This window comes from Fringilla coelebs, assembly GCF_963513975.1.
Source record: "Fringilla coelebs genome assembly, chromosome: Z".
NCBI lineage: Eukaryota > Metazoa > Chordata > Aves > Passeriformes > Fringillidae > Fringilla > Fringilla coelebs.
In genome coordinates this window covers 33,160,915-33,180,467 of record NC_140031.1, presented here as the reverse complement: position 1 = coordinate 33,180,467, position 19,553 = coordinate 33,160,915, and the positions used below count along the sequence as shown (strand labels likewise).

The 19,553-nt window shown below is 41.1% G+C and overlaps 1 protein-coding gene across 1 annotated transcript in view; it reads right to left on the bottom strand.

The window, feature by feature from the left end:
* The window catches only part of SH3GL2 (SH3 domain containing GRB2 like 2, endophilin A1), a gene marked incomplete at its 3' end in the record, with an annotated part of 87,648 nt that extends 74,622 nt beyond the window's left edge, over nucleotides 1-13,026 (bottom strand). The window contains exon 1 of the mRNA XM_084225216.1: nucleotides 12,932-13,026. Coding sequence (XP_084081342.1) covers nucleotides 12,932-12,976 — 45 coding nt within the window. The 5' untranslated portion in view covers nucleotides 12,977-13,026. The remainder of the gene's footprint in view (nucleotides 1-12,931) is intronic.
* Between the last annotated feature and the right edge of the window lie 6,527 nt (nucleotides 13,027-19,553).

Genomic DNA, 19,553 nt, shown 5'->3' with positions numbered 1-19,553 from the left:
CGTTTACAACAGCTACCCTCTTCGGCATACCCAGAGATCATGAATTCACAGTTTCCTCATGAGGTTACAGCTACTTTTCCTCTGTCACAACTTCTGCACACTGGCAAGACAAAAGTATGCAAGCAGGGAGAGGATTTCTGAGCAAAACTTGTGCTGCCAGTGCAGATCCCTTGGTTACTACAGCTATTTACTGCCTAGCTTATGTCTGGGTGCACAGAAAGAAAGTGGTTAAGGATCCTTCACTTCTTAGTGGAGGCCAGCTACGGCAGACATCAAAACTCATGATGGAGCGCAGAAGTGGTTCCTCACCAGCCTCCTGGTTTGCATTATTCAAACCTTGGAGACGTGAACAACCAGTGCTGCAGCAGGGCACCCAGTACCTCAGATTTCCTGAAGATGACACTCCTAGATGGCAAATCAGCAGTGCTACCAAGACCACCAGAGATCACAGGGAGTGTTTCAGGGGTTCCACCCTTGTCTCTTTAAAGTCCTGTGTTTTCTGTGCCTCAAAATACAATCTACCTCTTTAAAATGAGATGAGGGTAGAGAAACCTGCTCTGTCACATCTGTTAATTATTACACCATTTCTTAAAATGCCCAGTTGATCCACAAATTCACATGATTTCTTTTCTGTGTGGATGATGTTACTTTTCTTCTGGCATCTGCCCAACCCCTTGCTTGCAAAGGAAGTTAGTAGTAGCCAATCAATTTACTAAATTTAAAACTCAAGTCAACCCATCAGCTGAACAAAGCGCTCTCCACAGCTGTCTGAAAAAAAAAACTTTAAATATTCACATGACATAGAAAAAGCCGTCTGGAACTGGAAAATTTCCTGCAATTTTCACAAGATTCTTGCACTGTGTGACTTTCCAATATAGACACTGACTCAGAAGTTCAGGTCAGCTGCTACCTCACCGTGTCTGAAAGAAAACAAGAGGGAGGGGCACAATCACACACTGTCAAAGACCTGGAACACATTTTAAACTGGAGCAGCTCTCAAAGGAGGTAAACTTTAAGAAGACAAAATGGCTCAGAGGAATCACAGATGGTTCTTTGCAGTGCCCGCCATTTGTCTGCTGTTATGTGTAGTTTCCCCCCTCAAAACTCTTAAGTCTTATAACCACATAGTTATAACAAAACCCTAGGTTTTGCTCTTGCATTTTTAAAACAATTTTTTTTAAAAACTAACTTTAAAACACCTGGATTCTATAATTTCTCCTTAATGTTTGGGATTATATAATAATAATAGTAATAGTAATAGTAATAATAATAATAATAATAATAATAATAATAATAATAATAATAATAATAATAATAATCTTGTTTAAAATAATTTCTGAGTGCTTAAGATAAATGAGTAAAAATGCCCAGATCGGCAGAATTTAGTCTGCAGAACGTTTTCTTCTGCTGAGTACAGGCATACACCACATGCATTAGTGAATGTCTCATACTAAGAACAAGGTCACCTCCATTGTACATTTGTATAAAGTTTCCTTTGGAAACAAAATACCAGAAAATTTTGGTAAATCTTGACTATGCACTGTTTGCAAAATCTGTGATAGTCCATAAATGCTTTCTGCTTTCCTTAACTGATTTATACAGTTAAAATATTAAAAATATTTTAAAACATTACATTAAAGAATTAAGATGAAATAATTTAAAACATTTTTATATCACCTTTTAAAATATTACAATTAAGAATTAAGAGCTATACTACAATGTTTTATAATTTAGAGCAATACCTAATGCCAGGACTCTTGTTGTTTAAAAACAAATAAGGTATCTAAACAAAACCAAACCTTTCCAGCCTGCTAACCAAATACACTATTTCATTAGAGCCAAGGACTCACAATAATAGAAACAATAAATTAATTGTTTAAGTCTCAGCTCCTTGATCACCCTGACCTGCTGCAGAGGAAACTAGGCCCACAAACCCTACCAGAAATTCCTTGGATATCGAAGGATGGCACAGAAAAAGAGCAGAAAGTCATTTTTTCTGCCATCCTGGTCACTTTGCAGCAGAGATGTGGAAAAAGAATGGTTGCAGAAGAGGCCACTGCAGAGCTTTTCTTGTTGGCTCAGGCTCAGGAGGGCTGTGGCAGGAAACCAAATACCTGTAAACATACTTGAATTTATCTTTTCTCCCTGCCACTTCCGCTCCTCCCTGGGATTTTCTGTCAGACTTGTGTTTCTCTGTGATAGGATAGAACAGAATTCCTGTACCTTTCTCTCAAGTCTTCCCTGTAGCTTAGCATAGGCACCAGAAATGACTGCTACTTTCTTCTTCAATGTATAGGAAGCAACCTCAAAAACAGGGCAACTGCATTTTAAAGCACTCTTATCTCTCATCTGGAAATATTAAGGAGCAAGTTGGCATTATCTCATCCATGCTTATTAATGCTTCTAAAGCCTTAATATGTCGCATCTCAAAGCTATAACCACAAACCCAGTCACTTTCAAGGGGCATACCAAACACCTGATGACTTCTGATAGTGATACAGCCAGGGTTTGCTGTGGTATCATGACTACATTCATGATGTTGCAAGAGAATGGCGGGGGGAAATTCACATTCTTTTAAGTCCTCAGTGTAGTGTTAATAAAATTACTGAAACACAGCAGACAAAGACAACACCTGATCCTACTCTCCCCACTTACTGTAGCTCTCTGCTATCTGCTCCATCACACGCTTCAAAGGGCTTCAAAGAGCCCTAAATTTCTATCCCTGAGCCCTCTGGCTCAGCCATCCACAAGGCTGTCACTCACATTCCTGATCTGGTCTTCATTCTTTAACAAACAGCTCATTTGACATCCACAGCTTCTCCCCTTCTCCCTCAGCTGTTTAATTTACCTTCCCAACTTTAATTTTACTGCCAGGAAATTAATATAGCATTTAACGGAAATGCAATTTACTGTAACAATACTTTCCAAAGGTTTTAAAGAAATATCAGGAGGAAATCAGGGGGAAAAAAGTCTACAGCAGTCAATCTGTTTGTAGATCAAGAAGATTCCCTGAGCACACATGTAGTTAATCTGCAAACAGAAGTGCGAAAAATATGGAACTAGAATAGGTTGTTTTATTGCTGCTTCATTAAATTTTCAAATCTCTCTTGCTTCAATGTGCTGTGGAAGAAAAGAGAAAAGAGTCTTTTACAAGGAGCAAGCTATAACAGCACCATGTCTGTACGTCTCTAGAGAAGCTTTCAAATCTGCTCAGGAAGACTGCCTGCTTTCTACAAAAGCTGCTAGAAATCTCAGATAGCTGTTTTTAATACATAATTTGGGAAGTGGTCTTGTTCTTAAGATGAGAGGGGTAAATCAGAAAGTATCCTATCAGCTCAAAAGAACTAAGTGTAAGGTCAGCCCTTGGGCATCATGTAAATTTTCTCCTATAGCCTGGCAGACATTTTCAAATATAAGTCCATCCACACTTCAACTTGTTTTTATCTCAAGAACTTATTTTTTATTATAGGAATAGATTCTGCAATGGAACCAGCAAGCCCCAGTCAGAAGCTCAACTCAAGCATGGTCGTCTCCTTTCTTGGCTGATACATTCAGGCTGTGCATCAATAAACAAGACAGCCAAACCCAGCTCCTGCCCTCGAGACTCTCTAGACCTCAAGAGCCACAACTGCACACATAGAGAGACTTATGTTCTTCTGTCAAACGAGATCATATGTGGTTTAGTCACTTAAGACATGCCCTGAACAGCACAAAGCAGATGAAGAACAGTTCCTTTTCTGCAGATATACTGAAACTCATCTCAAGAGTCTGCAGCAATGCTTTCTCACATTGAAGTACAAGGGTCTTCCCCCTCCTTACAGTTATGGAGAAGGAAGACACACTGTGACAATCTTGCCTTTCGTCCCAAAAAGCTATACACCTGCATAGCCAGTGTGTGTTGCTGCATTCTGCCTTTGCAGCCCAGCTGGGTGCTGTGAGTCCCTGAGAGCGCCTCGGGGCGCAGCCCAGCGCGGCACTGCAGGGAGCGCCAGGAACACGCTGGCCCGGAGCTCAGCTCCTGCCCGGGAGGGCGATGAGCTCCACCGGACTGCTCGAATGAGTCACCGATTTGATGCAGGGACTTGGCTGATCAAAACCTAGCACAACCTTTGGCAGTCAGCGCTGGGGAAACTTTCCACACACATAATAGAAAGGCTCTGTCAATCTACTGAGAACAGCAAACTCTCCCTAGGGAAAGAAAAAAAGCACTAAGTCATGGAAAGCTTATTTTTCAGTGGCTGTCCAGCAGTTCTTGTTAAAAGACTATCCTGAAATCAGAGCAGCAGAGGAGTATTGCCTTTTCCTTATTCTTTCTCCCTGTGAGACAGGAAATCTGTAACAGCTGGGGTTGTCATCTAAGAAACAATGTTAGCTTTTCCCCTTGTTAGTCACATTCGATTCCACCTATAGTGAAGGACACCATTAAATTCATGCTGACCTCGTTAACCCTTTGGTGATACTTCAGCTGTATGTTTTGTGAACAGTTGTCTTTGTTCCTGGGCTGGAACAATACACATTATCACTGTGTCCAGATCAGGAACTGGAATCCTGGAGCTAGCAGGCTAAAGAAGCAGGAAACAGCAAGTGCTAGTCCTTCACAAACATCTGCCAATCCTCCTCCCTCTAGTCAGTCACTACCTCTGCTCAATTTTCAAGGATTCCTGTTGTGGATCTCTCCCGGCATTCATCCTCACTCATCTTCCTTTCTATATTTTACTCCTGCCCAAGTCTACTGTTAAATAAAAAAATAGGATACTTTCCAGAAGCTGTAGAGCTTTTGTTATTCTATTTCAAGTGTTACAGATTTTTGGCCATAAAAGAGCAGCCTTCTTAAAACATGCCAGTTCAGGCCTTTGAAAAGTCACAGGTCAAAAATCACCCTGACTTACATATTTTGAATGACAATATTATAAAATAAAAAAAAAAAGTTATTTATCTTTTGGTATTTTATGTGTTTTGATGTCATATATATTTTTGGCTCTTACTCTCTTTATCAAGAAAATCCCATTCCTACCATGCAAAGCTTAACTTCCATTCCTATATGCCTTTTTTTTGCAACAGCTTACATAGGTGAAACAAAACAGAAAGAGTCTAATAGAGGAAAAAAATATTTTTCTGCATTGAAAAGCTAAAGATTTATATAATTTAACCAAGCTTGCCTCAGCTTTCAGCTGAGACAATTACATCTTCACATGCTTCAAAAATTCATATTTTACCTATTTATACTTATGACAGTCTAGAGTAAAGGTATATTATGTTTACTACTTGCAGCAGTCATATCCACTTCTGACAGTGGTGAATGTGCCTCAGATTTGGCAATATGTTTTTAAGCAATTTTGTGAGAAAGGAAGATTCCCTGCCAGCCTCAGAATATTATGTGCATATTTAAAACTCAAACCTAGACTGCAAATAATAACATAAGATCCAACCACGCTTCCTGAAAGACAAACTTCCATTTGTTAATACTAGTGAAAGGCTCCTTGGATGATGGACTCTAGCCAGTAAATGTGCACTTGTGGTTATTGTGCACATCAAGGTACATTTCCACATTCAAACATTCTGATTCCTAAAAACGTTTGCATTTCTTTGAACATTCTTCATGCCTCAGCTCTGTTTTAAAAGTTCTTCATTCCTTTCATAACAGTAGAAAATAAAACCAAATTCCATCCGTTCCTGACCAGTGCAAGAAATTGTATGAAGCAACCAACTGTTTTAGCTAACTGTGTTTGGATTACAAAGATAACATTCCCAGAGGGAAAAAAAATTAATATGGTGAAATAGTAGAGAAAAATACACTAGCTGGTCACCTCTCATACCTTAGCCAGTTCACTGCAAACACCTTCATTGCAGTGGAAGGATAGGCCTTAGATTGATGCCCTCAACTCCCTTTAAAGAAAAAACAGTTAAGTTGAAAAGCTGTTCTTCTACAAGTAGAAAGAAACCCATCCATTGCAGAGCTATACTTGCAAAATTGCAGCATTTCCATTTCAGTCCTCAGATTACGATGCCATAACTTTCCAAGGCAGACAAGCTCTAAGTGACTCATCTGGAAAGGCAAACACCACTTATTTTTGACATTTATACCTTATGAATTATTAATTGGTTTTCTGCATCTAGATTGATTTTGCATGGAAAGGAATTTCTGGCACGGACCTCAAAGCTGAAAAGTGTACAGATTGTAAAAGAACTTAGCAATAATATCTATCTGTCTAAGTGTTGCTTAAAAGAGCAAATCCTGTTAGTCTACTGAAAGTCATAAAAGACTAAATGAACATTTGCAGGAAAGATTTCTTTCTAGAGAAAAAACCCCCCAGTTTTTATCTCTAATGAAACTTGTTCTCCTTTTACCCTGTTTCACTGTATTTGGACTCTTTCCCAAAGATGCAGAACAAAAGTGATGTCTAGTGCTTAATGGCACTTTAAATTAAAAGATAAACAATATCTCTGGTGTTTCTGCACAACAGTCACTGAATTTCATAACCCAAAGGTGAAAAACAAGCTCTATATCAAAATGTTTAGATAAACTCTTTTCACAAGCAAAGTCCTTTTGTAGCCAATAGAAACTGGAAATTAGGCAATCAAAAAGAGTAACAATTGATGTATAAATAACATAAGTTATTAAAAACATAAAAATGAAATCCACAAAAAATATGATGGAGGCAGAGAGGAATATAAACATTTTAGCAGTGTGAAGTATTCTGCTGCCATAAAATTGTGGAGGAAAAGGCAGGGAAAGACAGTATTTTTTCTCTATTTTAGAATTTGTGCTTACAAAGGATTCAGCATAGCAACCCCTTTTGACAGTGATAACAAATCCAAAACACACTCTGATGAAAATCACATAAATGCTGACAAGGATGACAAGGATCACAGCTAGTGGCACCTATCTACTCTGAAACAGATATGCATTCAATTCTCCATCCCTCCTCCAGTAAGAGGTGCAATAGCCAAATGAGTGATTGACTTTCTTGTTCTTTCTGTCCTCTGGCATCACACCAAACCACAAGGTTATACTGCTGCTGGCTCAGCAGCACCTTTGCTGGGATCAAATAACACTCCCTTTTTGTGGAGAAATGATGATGGGCAAGAAGGTGAGCGTAAACTGCTGCGCTCAGTGTGAACCATATGATGCTGCAACAACTACGTCAGTCCAATTTCAGTCTACAGAAAAAAAATTTGAAATATTTTTATATATAGTTTATTTATAAAGATATGTCCTCCATCATGGACACAAGAACATCATCACTACTACGTCAAGTGCAAATACATACTCACAAATCATTCTGTACAGGTCCATCACAGTGATTTCCATGAACAGGCAAATTGAAAATATGCTGAACTTCAAACAACCACTCCTAACTTTCGGTTTCCTACCATGCAGGTCTGAAGAGCCTCCATAAAGGGAAATCTTATGAAAAATGTAAGCACAGTAAATAGTAATTTCTCTCTTTTTTCTCCACTTTGGGAGGAAAAAAAATAATTAATTTTAACTTCTAGCACTTCTATGACAGATTGGATGGATGTGCTATAACATCAGATTCTAAAAACGCTACTATTTTGTCTTCAAGATTAAGAGCAGGATTAGATAAGCACTGAAAGCAAGCTAATTGTGCTGTGGCAAACATCATTGCAATAATTCCACGCTGTAGCTCAATTTTCTTTCGTCTGATTATCCACATATACTTAAGAAAGGATAAGCACCACCATTGTCCATCAGGGGCCACTGCCCAAGAAGAGAATCAGTCACAGAAGTTTCTGGAAAGCAGCAGAAGGAACACCTTTCAGTTCTAAGGTAAGAGGTTTGGAGGATGTTTTGGCTGTCCCTGAACATGCCACAGACTTTCACTGGTAAGAGGACCATGAGTCAGGGCACTTCCCACTAAATGCTGTCCATACAGTTTCTCTTCACATGCACTCACAGAGCGGCAGCAGCTCCTCGGGGTCCACAAAGGACATTTGCAACTCCATCCTACTTGTCAAGCTTTTAACAAAGACTTCACTGGTACAGTACTAGGTCATGACAGTCAATGTTCAAGCTCCTCCAGCCTCCATCCTTCACAAGAAATACATCAGACCAACCCAGCACCTCCTTTCCATTTGCAATTAGGAGCTACTTAAAAGTACAGAGTTTTCTGCAGAGTAACCTCTGCAAAATCTTCTTCAATTAAAATTGGTTTTGCTGCTCCAGCACTTTTATGCAGCATGTTATCTATCAGTATGCTAGTCATGAAGACACGTTTAAAACTCAAAGACAGTTTTGCAGAAGTGACCAAGAGCGTCCAATTCTTCCTTGCTTTGTAATAATTCCAGTTAAGATGGGAGTCAAGATATGAAACAAAAATTTTGTGCATGCTGTGTTTTGAGCAGATCATCCATGGGTATTCTTCGCCTCCAGACATCACTAGGAGAAAACTTAGAGATGGGTGCCATTTAGTGCTCCAACTTTTATATACATATATTAAAACAGAAAGTACATCCGTCAGTTGGAAAGTTACTACAGTAATAGATGTTTGAGAAATGTAAAAAAAAAAAAAAAAAAAAAAAGCCATGATCATTTTAGCACAAAAAGCAGCAGTTCCTCCAACCAGATTTAGAAACAGGGTTTAAAACTGGTGCAGACTGTTTAAGCCATCAACAACTCAGAAGGGTTACACAGTATCCAACTAAAGAGCAATTTAGATTAAAGTCAATTTTTCACCCTTTCAATTATGTAATATCAATAAAAGGACGCATGGGAATGATGCCAAATGTGAATAATGTATCTGGCAATCAGCTAGAGTGCACAAACAGAAGGAATTTCCCTACCTGCTGTGGAAATAATCCCCTCTGCAGCTAAGTATTGTTTTCTAAAAATAGTCTTTATTTCCAAATCAAAATTTTGCTCCCTTTCCTTGATCTCAAAAGGTAGCACTCCACACTGAGACAAACCAGCAGACTGCCAGTAGTGCATGCCTCTCGGGCAGAGGTTTCTAGCAGCCTGTTGGGCTCTATCCTCAGAGCCACACCATCCTGCAAACAGCTCTCCTTCCACCTTCCTCAGACTGCTCACAAGAAGGTTCTACGCCGCATGAGAAGGGAGATCATTAAGTTCCACAAAAGCAACACACAGCACAGCGTTTGCACTAAGAAAAATACAATGCTGCCCAGCTTTCCAGGCCAACTCCCACATGTACCTTTACATGTGAGGAAACATGGAAGGAGAAAAGCAGACCCACTTGAGTCCAGCTTCAACCGCAGTCAGCAGAAAAGACGGGTGATGTCCTGTCACTGGAAAAGCAAACACAGCTGCCACACAACACTGCAGGACAGTCACGAACATGTTAGAGATACAGGGTATGCTAGAGAGCAGTAAAAATTGGTTAGTTGCAGTTTGTTTAGTAAGTGAACTGTGTCACAGATTACAGAGAAAAACATTTTACATACTTCTGACCAAGAAATTAAAAAAACATTCAGGCAGATGAACCCCAATATTCTCTTTTTCACAAGAGAACCTGTGTAGACGGGCTCTGAATTAGCCCAGAGTCCCTAGGACGACCAAAGAATTTTGTGGACAACAGCATAGCTAGGCAGAACTCTAATTTTTGCTTCTTATTAACCAGCAGAGTCTTCTCTTACTGCACCATTCACAGGTTACCTTGCCAAACACAGAAGCATAGTACTTTCCACCTAAGTGTTGCCATCTAACAAGCTACTGACAATGATGAATGGAGTGTAAGTAATTTGTTCAGATGTTTCTTCCAGTATCAAACATTTCTCTTTATAGAACTGTATAAACTGGTTAATTTGGTCTGGGTGTTGAGACAAATTTAATCATGAAAGTAGAATACAGTGGTAGAAAATAAACCATACTACAGGCTTTTGGTTCAAATAACCCCATTCATACTGCTATTTAAATGTCAGTCACATTTATTCAGTTGTTTCAAATGGAACATCAGATGCAGCCACTCCCAGAATTTTTGTTAATCTCTTTCCCTATGAAATTATTACTTTCTGACAGCTTAGTTTTGACTGTGCCTCACAAGAGCCATATTATGCAATGAATGCAGTCATGTGGAAACAAAGCTCACGCTATTTTAAAACAACTGTGTTTAAATGCCCTAGACTGTCAAATCTGTATCGCCCAAAGTGACTGTGGTAGTTTTATAACTGTACATAAACCTGGAGGAAGCAATATTCTGTCGGTCACACCGGCATAACACTACTGGCAAAGGAGTCTGCATGCCTAAAGAAAAAGGGACCATTTGGTGGCACAGCACTTTGTTGCCCATTTCTGGAAAAACACGCTTTAGATCTTCCTAGCTTCAGGATGTATGATAGATCTGCAGCAGTATATTAACATTCAAATGGAGTAATTTCTCCTTTTTAGGTGCTCTGTGGATATTAAAAGTAAATGAACAACCTAACCTCCTCCACATTGGTCAGTCTAATATCTGTATGAATGCAATTCTGTATTAATGTCAGGACTTCCGGATTCACCCTGCTTTTACAAACTCAGCAAGATTTCTCTCAACTTTATTTATCTACTGCACAGAGGTAAACCCATTAGTTTTTATGAAAGGCAAAAGGGTGAACACTCTACTCATTCCAGGAGGTGCAAAGTATCCTCCTGCTCTTCAATGTCTCACTGCTGTTGCAGTTGATCCATGAAAGTTGACAGGCATTAAGTACTTTAGCATGGCTGCTAAACTGGCAGTACTTCACACAGATTAGCTTGACATTTCACAAGTCAGAAAACAATAAATGAAATTAAATAAAGTTTTTACATTGTATAAAACAATCCAGATGTTATCTTGATATGACTTAGGACTCAATTTAAAAAGCACATCATATAAATAAACATGAGTAAGAACCAAACCAATAATTTAGAATTTTTAAAAACTTCCTGTTTGTCTGGTCCTATCTGGAAATCTTCATTCATCGCAGCAATGTCAATCTGTATTTCACCTGGTGTTTAACCTCTAGTCAAAAGGATTACTCCCTGGAGCAAGGTCAGCACAACTATGCCGTGGATTTCTCACTCATAATGCACACAAGCCAATAAGCAGATCACTCTTCAATATACTTGTGAGTCATTCTCATACATGAATGTGACTTCATGGCCTGCATGAAAACAAACTGTGAAAGTCAAGGCTGGGGCCAAAAATCCCTAGGTCATCAGATGTCAGGCTGCTAAATCTGGCATCAAATCCTTAAATACTTTTGTTCCAGACAGCTAAAACTCTTCCTTCCTTGTAAATGACAGTACTGCTGACAATCAGTGTGAGAGTGTCATCTGAAGGACAATACAGCAGGCACAGACCTTTCACACCATGCTCCCTCAATAAAAGATGTTTACCTCTGGTGCTGCAGATGCATTCTCATTAGCTTACAAAAATGGAGAACTGAGATTTCCAGTACTAAAACGTGAACTTCATCTTGCCTGTTTCTTAAAACATGGACAGCACAGACACTGAAATTCTTATTTTCAGTACCAGAACTCATTGCCCTAATGCTCATAGTACCAAGGGCAGCAGGGGAAGAAACAACTAAGTAAGCAGCAGCAGATGGGCACTGCTGGATGGGCTCAGGCACCCTTACCTGCTCCATATGCCATCTGTTTTGAGTGCAGCCGTTTTCTTGCAAGGCTTATTTTACCAATGATGCAGCACAATGTGGCATGAAAGGCGAGACACAGTGTTATCCAATGCCTTTGCACACCCATGCAGGACTTGGTATAAAACCATTGCATTTAGAGTTATAATGTGCATTCACAGTTATAACGTGAGTTATAAGTTGCACCAGTAGGTGTGACTACAAGGGATGGAAAATCAGAATTTGGACAAATATTTGGATTAAGGATCATTTTTTCAGGGAATATTTCCCCATAGTGGTCAAGAGATGAGATGCATGAGACAGGCAAATACATGGGTGTTGAAAAGTCAAACAGCTGAATGTATCTTGTGTGCCTGGATCTACAGATTGCATGCAGTGACCAAGACTCCGAGCTGAAGATGCCTGCAATGGCAAGCAATTGGAAATAACTATAGATTTTGTATTTAGTTACAAATAAAACAAAATTTAAAAAACCAAACAAACAAAACAAAAACACACAAACAAACAACAACAACCAAAAAAAACAAAACCACAAAAAAAAAATCCCCAAAAAAATTCCACCTACACTTCACAGGTCTTTGTGTCAGCTCTCTAGATCTAAATCAATTCCACTGACTTCTTTGAAACCATTTTAGATTTAGCCCTAAAGCACACTAAGAAATTGTGCCCTTGCAGACTGTAACACACAGATTTTGTATTATGAAACAACTCAACTACTGGTGAAACACTCGCCCTGACCTTCCTGCAATATCACACCATGCCTAAAGCAACAGAACCAAACCTCATTACTCGGATTTCAGCTGTGGTCTAGACCCACGAAACAAAAAGGTCATGTTTATTGCTGTTTTCCCAAAGTCAGGCTAAAACAAACAACGCCTATGGAAACGCGGTGCACAGACCTCGGTAGGGAAGGTCCGAGCCCGGGGCGGGTATTTGCTGCAGCAGCTGCTCCCGCGGGTCCAAGCGCGGGGGTCAAGGCAGCCCAGGAGCTACTCCCGCACCCTGGGAGCCCCTGCTCGCTGCCGCAGCGCGGCCGGAGCCGAGTCGGGGGAGGCGCGGCGGCCCGGCAAGCCCCGGCGCTCCGCAGATGGACACCCCTGTAGACCCACCACCCTCCGTGCACATTCACGCACCGCGCACATCCATGCGCGCACCGCTCACACCCGGCCAGACACACGGCCCTTCGCACGCTCACTCATCACGCACGACCGGGCACAGCATCCTCGCAAACCCACTCACGCCGCGCTCACTCGAACGGAGACCCGCGCACACCCGTGATGCCCACGCACACGCCGGCCGCAGCCGAGCGCGCTCCACGCGCGGGGAGAGGGCTCGGTACCTGCGTGGCTTTGTGAAACTGCTTCTTCAGCCCGGCCACCGACATGGCGAGGGCAAGGCGGAGAAACCGAGCGGAGCGGAGCGGAGCCCAGCCGAGCCGAGCCGAGCCGAGCCGAGCCGAGCCGAGCCGAGCCGAGCCGAGCAGCCGGAGCACTCTGCCTGTCCGCACCGCACCGCGCCCGGCGGAGGCTGTCAGACGGCGGCGGCGGTGCGGGAGCGCCGTGACGTCAGGGCGGGACGCGCCGCCCCCGGCCGCCCCCGCCCCGCAGGTGCGCCGGCAGTGGCCGCCGCGGGGCTCCCGGGGCCGCCGCAGCGCCGCCGCCGCACGGCCGCCGGCCGGGGACCCGCGCCCCCACCCGCCCCCGGCCGTGGCCGGCAGCGCTGGCACACGCGCGGCCCGAGCGCCCGTCCGGTGCAGACGCCCCCGGGATGGGCACCCGCCCCCCGCCGCGTCGGTCCCGGTCACGGGCGTGGGGCTTCTCCCCACGCTGCGCGGACCTCGGTCTCGCCACAGCAGCCTTCCCGGCAGGGATCGGAATACTCGTCCGCGCGGGACGTCATCCGCCGAAATGAACCCGAAAAGAAATTGGCGGAGCAGTAATGGGGGCAAGAGAGGAAAGCAGTAGCAGAGGGAATGTCAATGTTGGCCAGTTTTCTGAAAAAACGTTTCTGGCCACGCCAGCTTATTTGGGCCTGATCGTGTCTCGCTGAAGCACAGTTGGCAGTCAAACCCCGGCTAATTGGGATTCTCTCAACAAGTGTGCTGTTTTCTTCTCCCGTCAGATTGTCAGTGACACATAGAAAAGCACTGCTAAATGTTGCCTGTTCCAGCCTTCTGGGTTGGCTGTTGGCTGGAGAGTAAAAGCCTAGAACCCAGATAAAAGTCATGTACTTTAGCAGTTCAGTGTTACAAATACTAGCAGAACAGTAATTAGCAATTATTAGGCTCTGCCAGCAAAAGACTAAACAACATGAGCAATGTGATCCAAACACAAAGATCCTTCTCTGCAGGCTGAACCAGTCACTGCATATGTGTGCTGCAAATTACCACAACGGAGACGCACACTCACAGCTCCTCAGCTGTTTGAAGGCAGCCATGCTACACTGGCGTTTAATTCCATCACAACAAACACTCATCACTCGAGCTAGCTAGCATTTTTAGAAGCGCCTGTTTAAAGCTGTTCATAAACTCTGTGAGGGCTTGCCACGGTGCTCCACACAGGCTTGTTGCACCTAACCGAGCTGCCCTGCTGCGGTCTTTAGGCACACGTGCCATCTCAGCCTTACCAGATATGGGGAAGGGGATGAATGATACCACACCTCTGGGTGCCCAGAGGAAGAGCCAGGCCTCCAGATCGCTGGTACAGTGCAGTTCTTGCAAGTTACTTGCAGTGAAGAAAAGGATCTGAAATGGAGGTCCTGTGAGCGCTTTTGGAAGCATTATCAAAATTGTTCATCGTCAAGAATGACAGCAAAATAAGAATACCTCTCTTCTCACCGGAGAGTGGGAGATGGTAACAACATCATCCTGAGTATAAGTAGGAGGCACTGCTTTCTGGCCTAGTCCCAGGTCTGCACAGAAACACGTCCCTCCACACTAGCTGTAATATTGTTTTAAAGGATGAAAAATAAGATCATATGGAGATACTAGGCAGAGAGTGGGAGTCTCTTGTGCCAGCCATTGTGCTTTTAATAGAAAACTCCCATTGTACCTAGTACTTGGGAAAGGGCATTTCAGTCTGAAAACACAGTGAGAACTAAAAAGTAAACCTATGATAAATGACATAATTTTGAATTATTTTTATAAAATTAAGAATAAATTGCATGTTACTAAATAACTGGCTTTTGGTGGTAACATTTCAGGATCTAACTTTTCTTGGCTATTTCAAAAGACTACATTCCTATCCACTACAAATTTTATGTGAAAATTTTATAAAGAAATAATTAATAAATAGACATATAAATGTCCACTAAATTCAGTATTGGGCTGATGAGCTGGAGATACAAGGTATCTCTCATTTTCAAGGGTATTAGAAACCCTGATGCTCCCGCTGCCTGTTGATTAAAATGATACCTGGCTATAAATCATTGCCCAAATCGTAGTTGAATGCCCTGACTCACCTATATTATTGTCTCTGTATTCTCACAGCTTAATCTGACACTTCTGCTCACACTTCTTTCCTTTTTATTTTTCTTCTAGAATATCTATATTCCTGGGAGTGGAAATCTTTATTAATCTTTGTTAAAGCACAGTTCATGTGTATCAGTGTCAATGCACTTAAAACACCTTTATGTAATTAAATAGTGACACTTCTTGGACAAATAAATTAATTTAGTGACTGCTCCTCAGTATATGATGTCATTTGTGATTTCTTCTCCTGGAGGAATCTAAATAATGCATTGAAATCAGCTTTATTGAGACAACTTCTGGTTTTAATCAACTATAGCAAACAACAAATGTTTGCCTACAATGTATCACCTCTGACTAAAATATTTTTGAGTAATTATGAGATCTATACCTGTAAGTCCAAATCCCGTTTTAAAATTAATAAGTATGATAGCACTTCTTTTTATTTCATGTGGAATAAAAAAATTCTAACAATAACTTAAGAATATCACCATTGTTGCAGCTGCAAGAAATAATCAACTGCAGGAAAGACAAAAACTTTTGTAGGTGCAAGCCTAGTCCTTTTGTTTCATGGACTTATGCCATAAGGTTGTAAATCACTATAGTTCTTACATAACATACAGTTGAATCTGCACATTTAGAACTGCATTCTCATTCTGACAGTCATTTAGTGAAATAATTCACTAAATGAAAAATGGAAATATTCACTTCAATAGGGCTCCATGAATTTGATTCATACTTCAACTGATACAGCTTTTTAGAATTTTTTCTCTTAAAAAAAGTGGGTAGGTAATATTTCAACTGCGCAAAGCGTAATAAAATCCACTTGATAAGTTTCCTACTGAAATAAAATAAAATGCTGAAAGTACAATAAAAACATTAGCAAAAAGTGTTCGCAAAACCAAAAAACTAATTCCAGGAGGTGATGGCATGGATGCTAAGTCCTTACAAAAACTGCAGTGGAAGCAAATCACTCTGTTTAGCACTGGGGTAATAAAAATCACATTGAAAACCAAAGGTAAATATAATAAAACTAAAAAAGGAAACCAGACAGCATTATGAAGACAAAATTTTCCAGGTAAGTAAAACCAAAAAAACCCCTAAATATTCATATTTTACTGGGGAAGAATTTGGGTATTTATTAAGTTCTGTATGGTGCCATGTCAATAATTGTACCTGAAATGTTTGTTGGTATTTTCACAATACTTGAGTAAGACAGAAAAACATAAACATCCTAATGAGCAGGAAAGGCTCCTCAGAAGGTTTGGTTAATCACCCACAACTGATCAGGAACTGTGTATCTCAGTCAGAAATTAAGCCAGAAATTAAAAATCAGAACCCTCATTTAAAATTAAATCTGGACTACACTACTACAAGTCAGCTTCCAAAGACATCTAAATCCAAGTGATGTAAAACAGCAGGCAATGAATTAAACATTAATTAATTAATTAGGCATGAACATTAAAATAATGCTTACTTTTAAAAAGGGTGAAAGATGGCCATGTAAGCGTGAGACATAAAGGAAGCAAACAAAAAAATCTGTTATTATCTCTTAAAAAATTAATTCCTTCACAAATTAGGAAATATTTTGAGAGCTTATGAAGATAAAAATGTGCACAAAACATAGGCAATAAGTTACAAGCAAGGGAAGATGGAAACACCTAACAAGGAAAGAATCAAGGCAGAAAAATATCAATAACCCATATCCTTTTGCTTGAATTACAAGAACCCTTTAATTTCATTTCACACAAACCAATAAAATTAAGAAGCATTAAAATGAAAATAGCATTGTTCTTATCAGTTAAGCATTATTACTCTTCCAACCACAGCTGAATTTTTGTGCATTTCAAGCATGACATAGATTATCCAGGTTTGGTAGGTTCACCCTTCCCAATCATCTATCTCCAGTCTCATGAATTTAAAATGTCTGTTTTTTTCTTAATAGATGATCAACAGATGAGATTTCCCACATTGCCCAAGAGTTCTTCTTTATAAAAGCATAAAAAGCTTGATTGGACACAATACCATTAGTCTCACAGTATTCTTCTCAAACACTGTCCATTAAAGCTCAACAGGAATTTTGTCCCCACGATCAAAAGAAAACAATGTTGGTGTTGTTTTCCATCCTACCTCAGTAACAGGCACTTTCTTGTTTGTCTTAACTGATGAGAGCCTTTTCTGACAGGATACTTTTCATAAGATTATTGCTGAGCTCTGTCCCGTCTGTCCCAAAGATACATATTTACTTCTAGTCCATGTTGTTTGAGGTGGGCTATTAATCCTGCTGTCCTGCATGAATTTGTGATTTGCCTTGTCCATTATAATTACATACTTGAAAAATGCAGAACAATGCAATAATGAATCTTGTCTCTGTGGTTGGCCACCAGCAGTAAGCTAGTAAATTTTTGTTAATTTCTCCATTAGTTATGAAGAGAGCATGGACTGGTTCTTTTCAAGCTTCACATTTCCTTTAATTTCAATTTTGCAAGAAGTTAAATAAGTAGTTTGATCTGTCATTTACTGAATACTGCCTAGTCTGGATAATAAATATATTTTTAAGAATCACATCTAAAATTAATTTTCAGTCACCTTCATTTCTTTAAATAGGAATTTTTATCTATGCTTTGCAGGACCAGCCACTCAAGCATAACAGCCAAGAATTATCAGAAAAATACTTGTAGACAAGACAGAGTATTTGGCCAATAAATTTAGCACCAGTTTACAGCTAGGGCACCTAGCAGCCCAGAATAACCTGGATCAATTTCAGAGATGCTGGAGGACCTTACACAGTTGCTTATACACTTGATGCATTGTCTATGCATTGGTGTCTGAGTAGGCCAGAAGTCCTGAAAGTGGATTTTGAACCTCTTCAGGTTGTTTCTAGTGCAGACAAGATGCATGCACACGTGTCTGTGCTCGGGTGTGTACAGAAGAGCAAGAAGCATGCCTTAAGGGATCAGCTAACTCAGATTTCTGAATCAAAAATTTTAATCAGCAGAACAGTTAGGCTAAATCGCTCATGTTCTGTCCCTTGTCTCCTTGCAACAGATGATGTGCTACTAAGCTGCACAGGTGCCAGCATGGCCACATCCCCAACTCCAGGGAAACTGAGCGGATGAAAAGGTAAGCATCATTTGTTCTTCATGAAATTAATGAGTGTTCCTTCTGATCTGTGTTGGTAAGCAGTTCCCTGCAACACCATATCAGCAAGACTGTCATAAACAAAGCGCTGCAGAAAGGGTAGACATATTTCAGATGACTTAATCTAATGTGGGCATAGTGATATATTTCATCTGTTTGCTTAATTACAGCTCCATTACATATAGATCTACAACATGTTCAGATAGAGATCATACAGAGTGAGAACTTGTCACAATTAATATTCATGTTGAAAAAGTCTTACTCAGTTTTTCAATTCTGTGCTGTAATTCCAGTTGTACTGAAATTACTTTTTATATTTACTTTTATTTTTAATCCCAGTGGAGATGTTTCTAAGTATTTCAACCTTTAGTTACTTTTAGCCTACTGTCTTTGTCTCATTATGATGCACAAGCCGCTAATACAAGCCAATGCATACCTTCTAAAGAAAATTCTGGCTCTTGAGACTATTAGGCCTGAGAATCACGATGGGCCATTTCTTCTCAATTTGCTGAAAAAAAACCATCTTAGGGCACTAGAAATGCCATGCAGAGGGACCTGGACAACCTTGAGAAGTGGACCCAAGGTAATCTAATGAGATTTAACAAGATCAAGTGCAAGGTGCTGCGCCTCGGTCACGGCAACCCCTGGTGTCAACTCAGGCTGAGGATGAACAGATCAGAGCAGCCCAGCCCAGAAGGACTTGGGGGTGCTGGTGGGTGAGAGGCTGGACATGACCCAGCCATGGGCACTGCCAGCCCAGAGAGCCAAACGTGTCCTGGGCTGCATCCAGAGCAGGGTGGGCAGCAGGGCCAGGGAGGGGATTCTGCCCCTCTGCTCTGCTCTGCTGAGACCCCACCTGCAGGGCTGCACCAGCTCTGGGGTCCCAGCACAGGAAGGACATGGAACTGATGGAGAGAGTCCAGAAAAGGCCACCAAGTTGATCAGAGGGATGAAGCACCTCTTGTATGAAGGAAGACTGAGAGAATTGGCATTGCTCAGCCAGGAGAAGAGAGGGATTTGGGTTGACCTAATAGCAGCCTTCCAAGTATGTTAAGGGAGCCTACAAGAAATATGGAGATTGCTTATGAGAGCATGTAGTGAGAGGAGTAAGGGAAATGGCCTCAAAGACTGAGAGTAGATTTAGATTAGATATTAAAAAGAAATTCTTTGCTGTAAGGGTGGCAAGACACTGGCACAGCTTTCCCAGAGAAGTTTTGGATGCCCCATTACTGCAGGTATCCAAGGGCAGGTTGGACTGGGCTCTGAGCAATCTGGTCTAGCAAAAGGTTTCCCTGCCCATGGCAGGGGGATTGGAGCTTAAGGACCTTTCTAACCCAAACAGAATCTATGATTC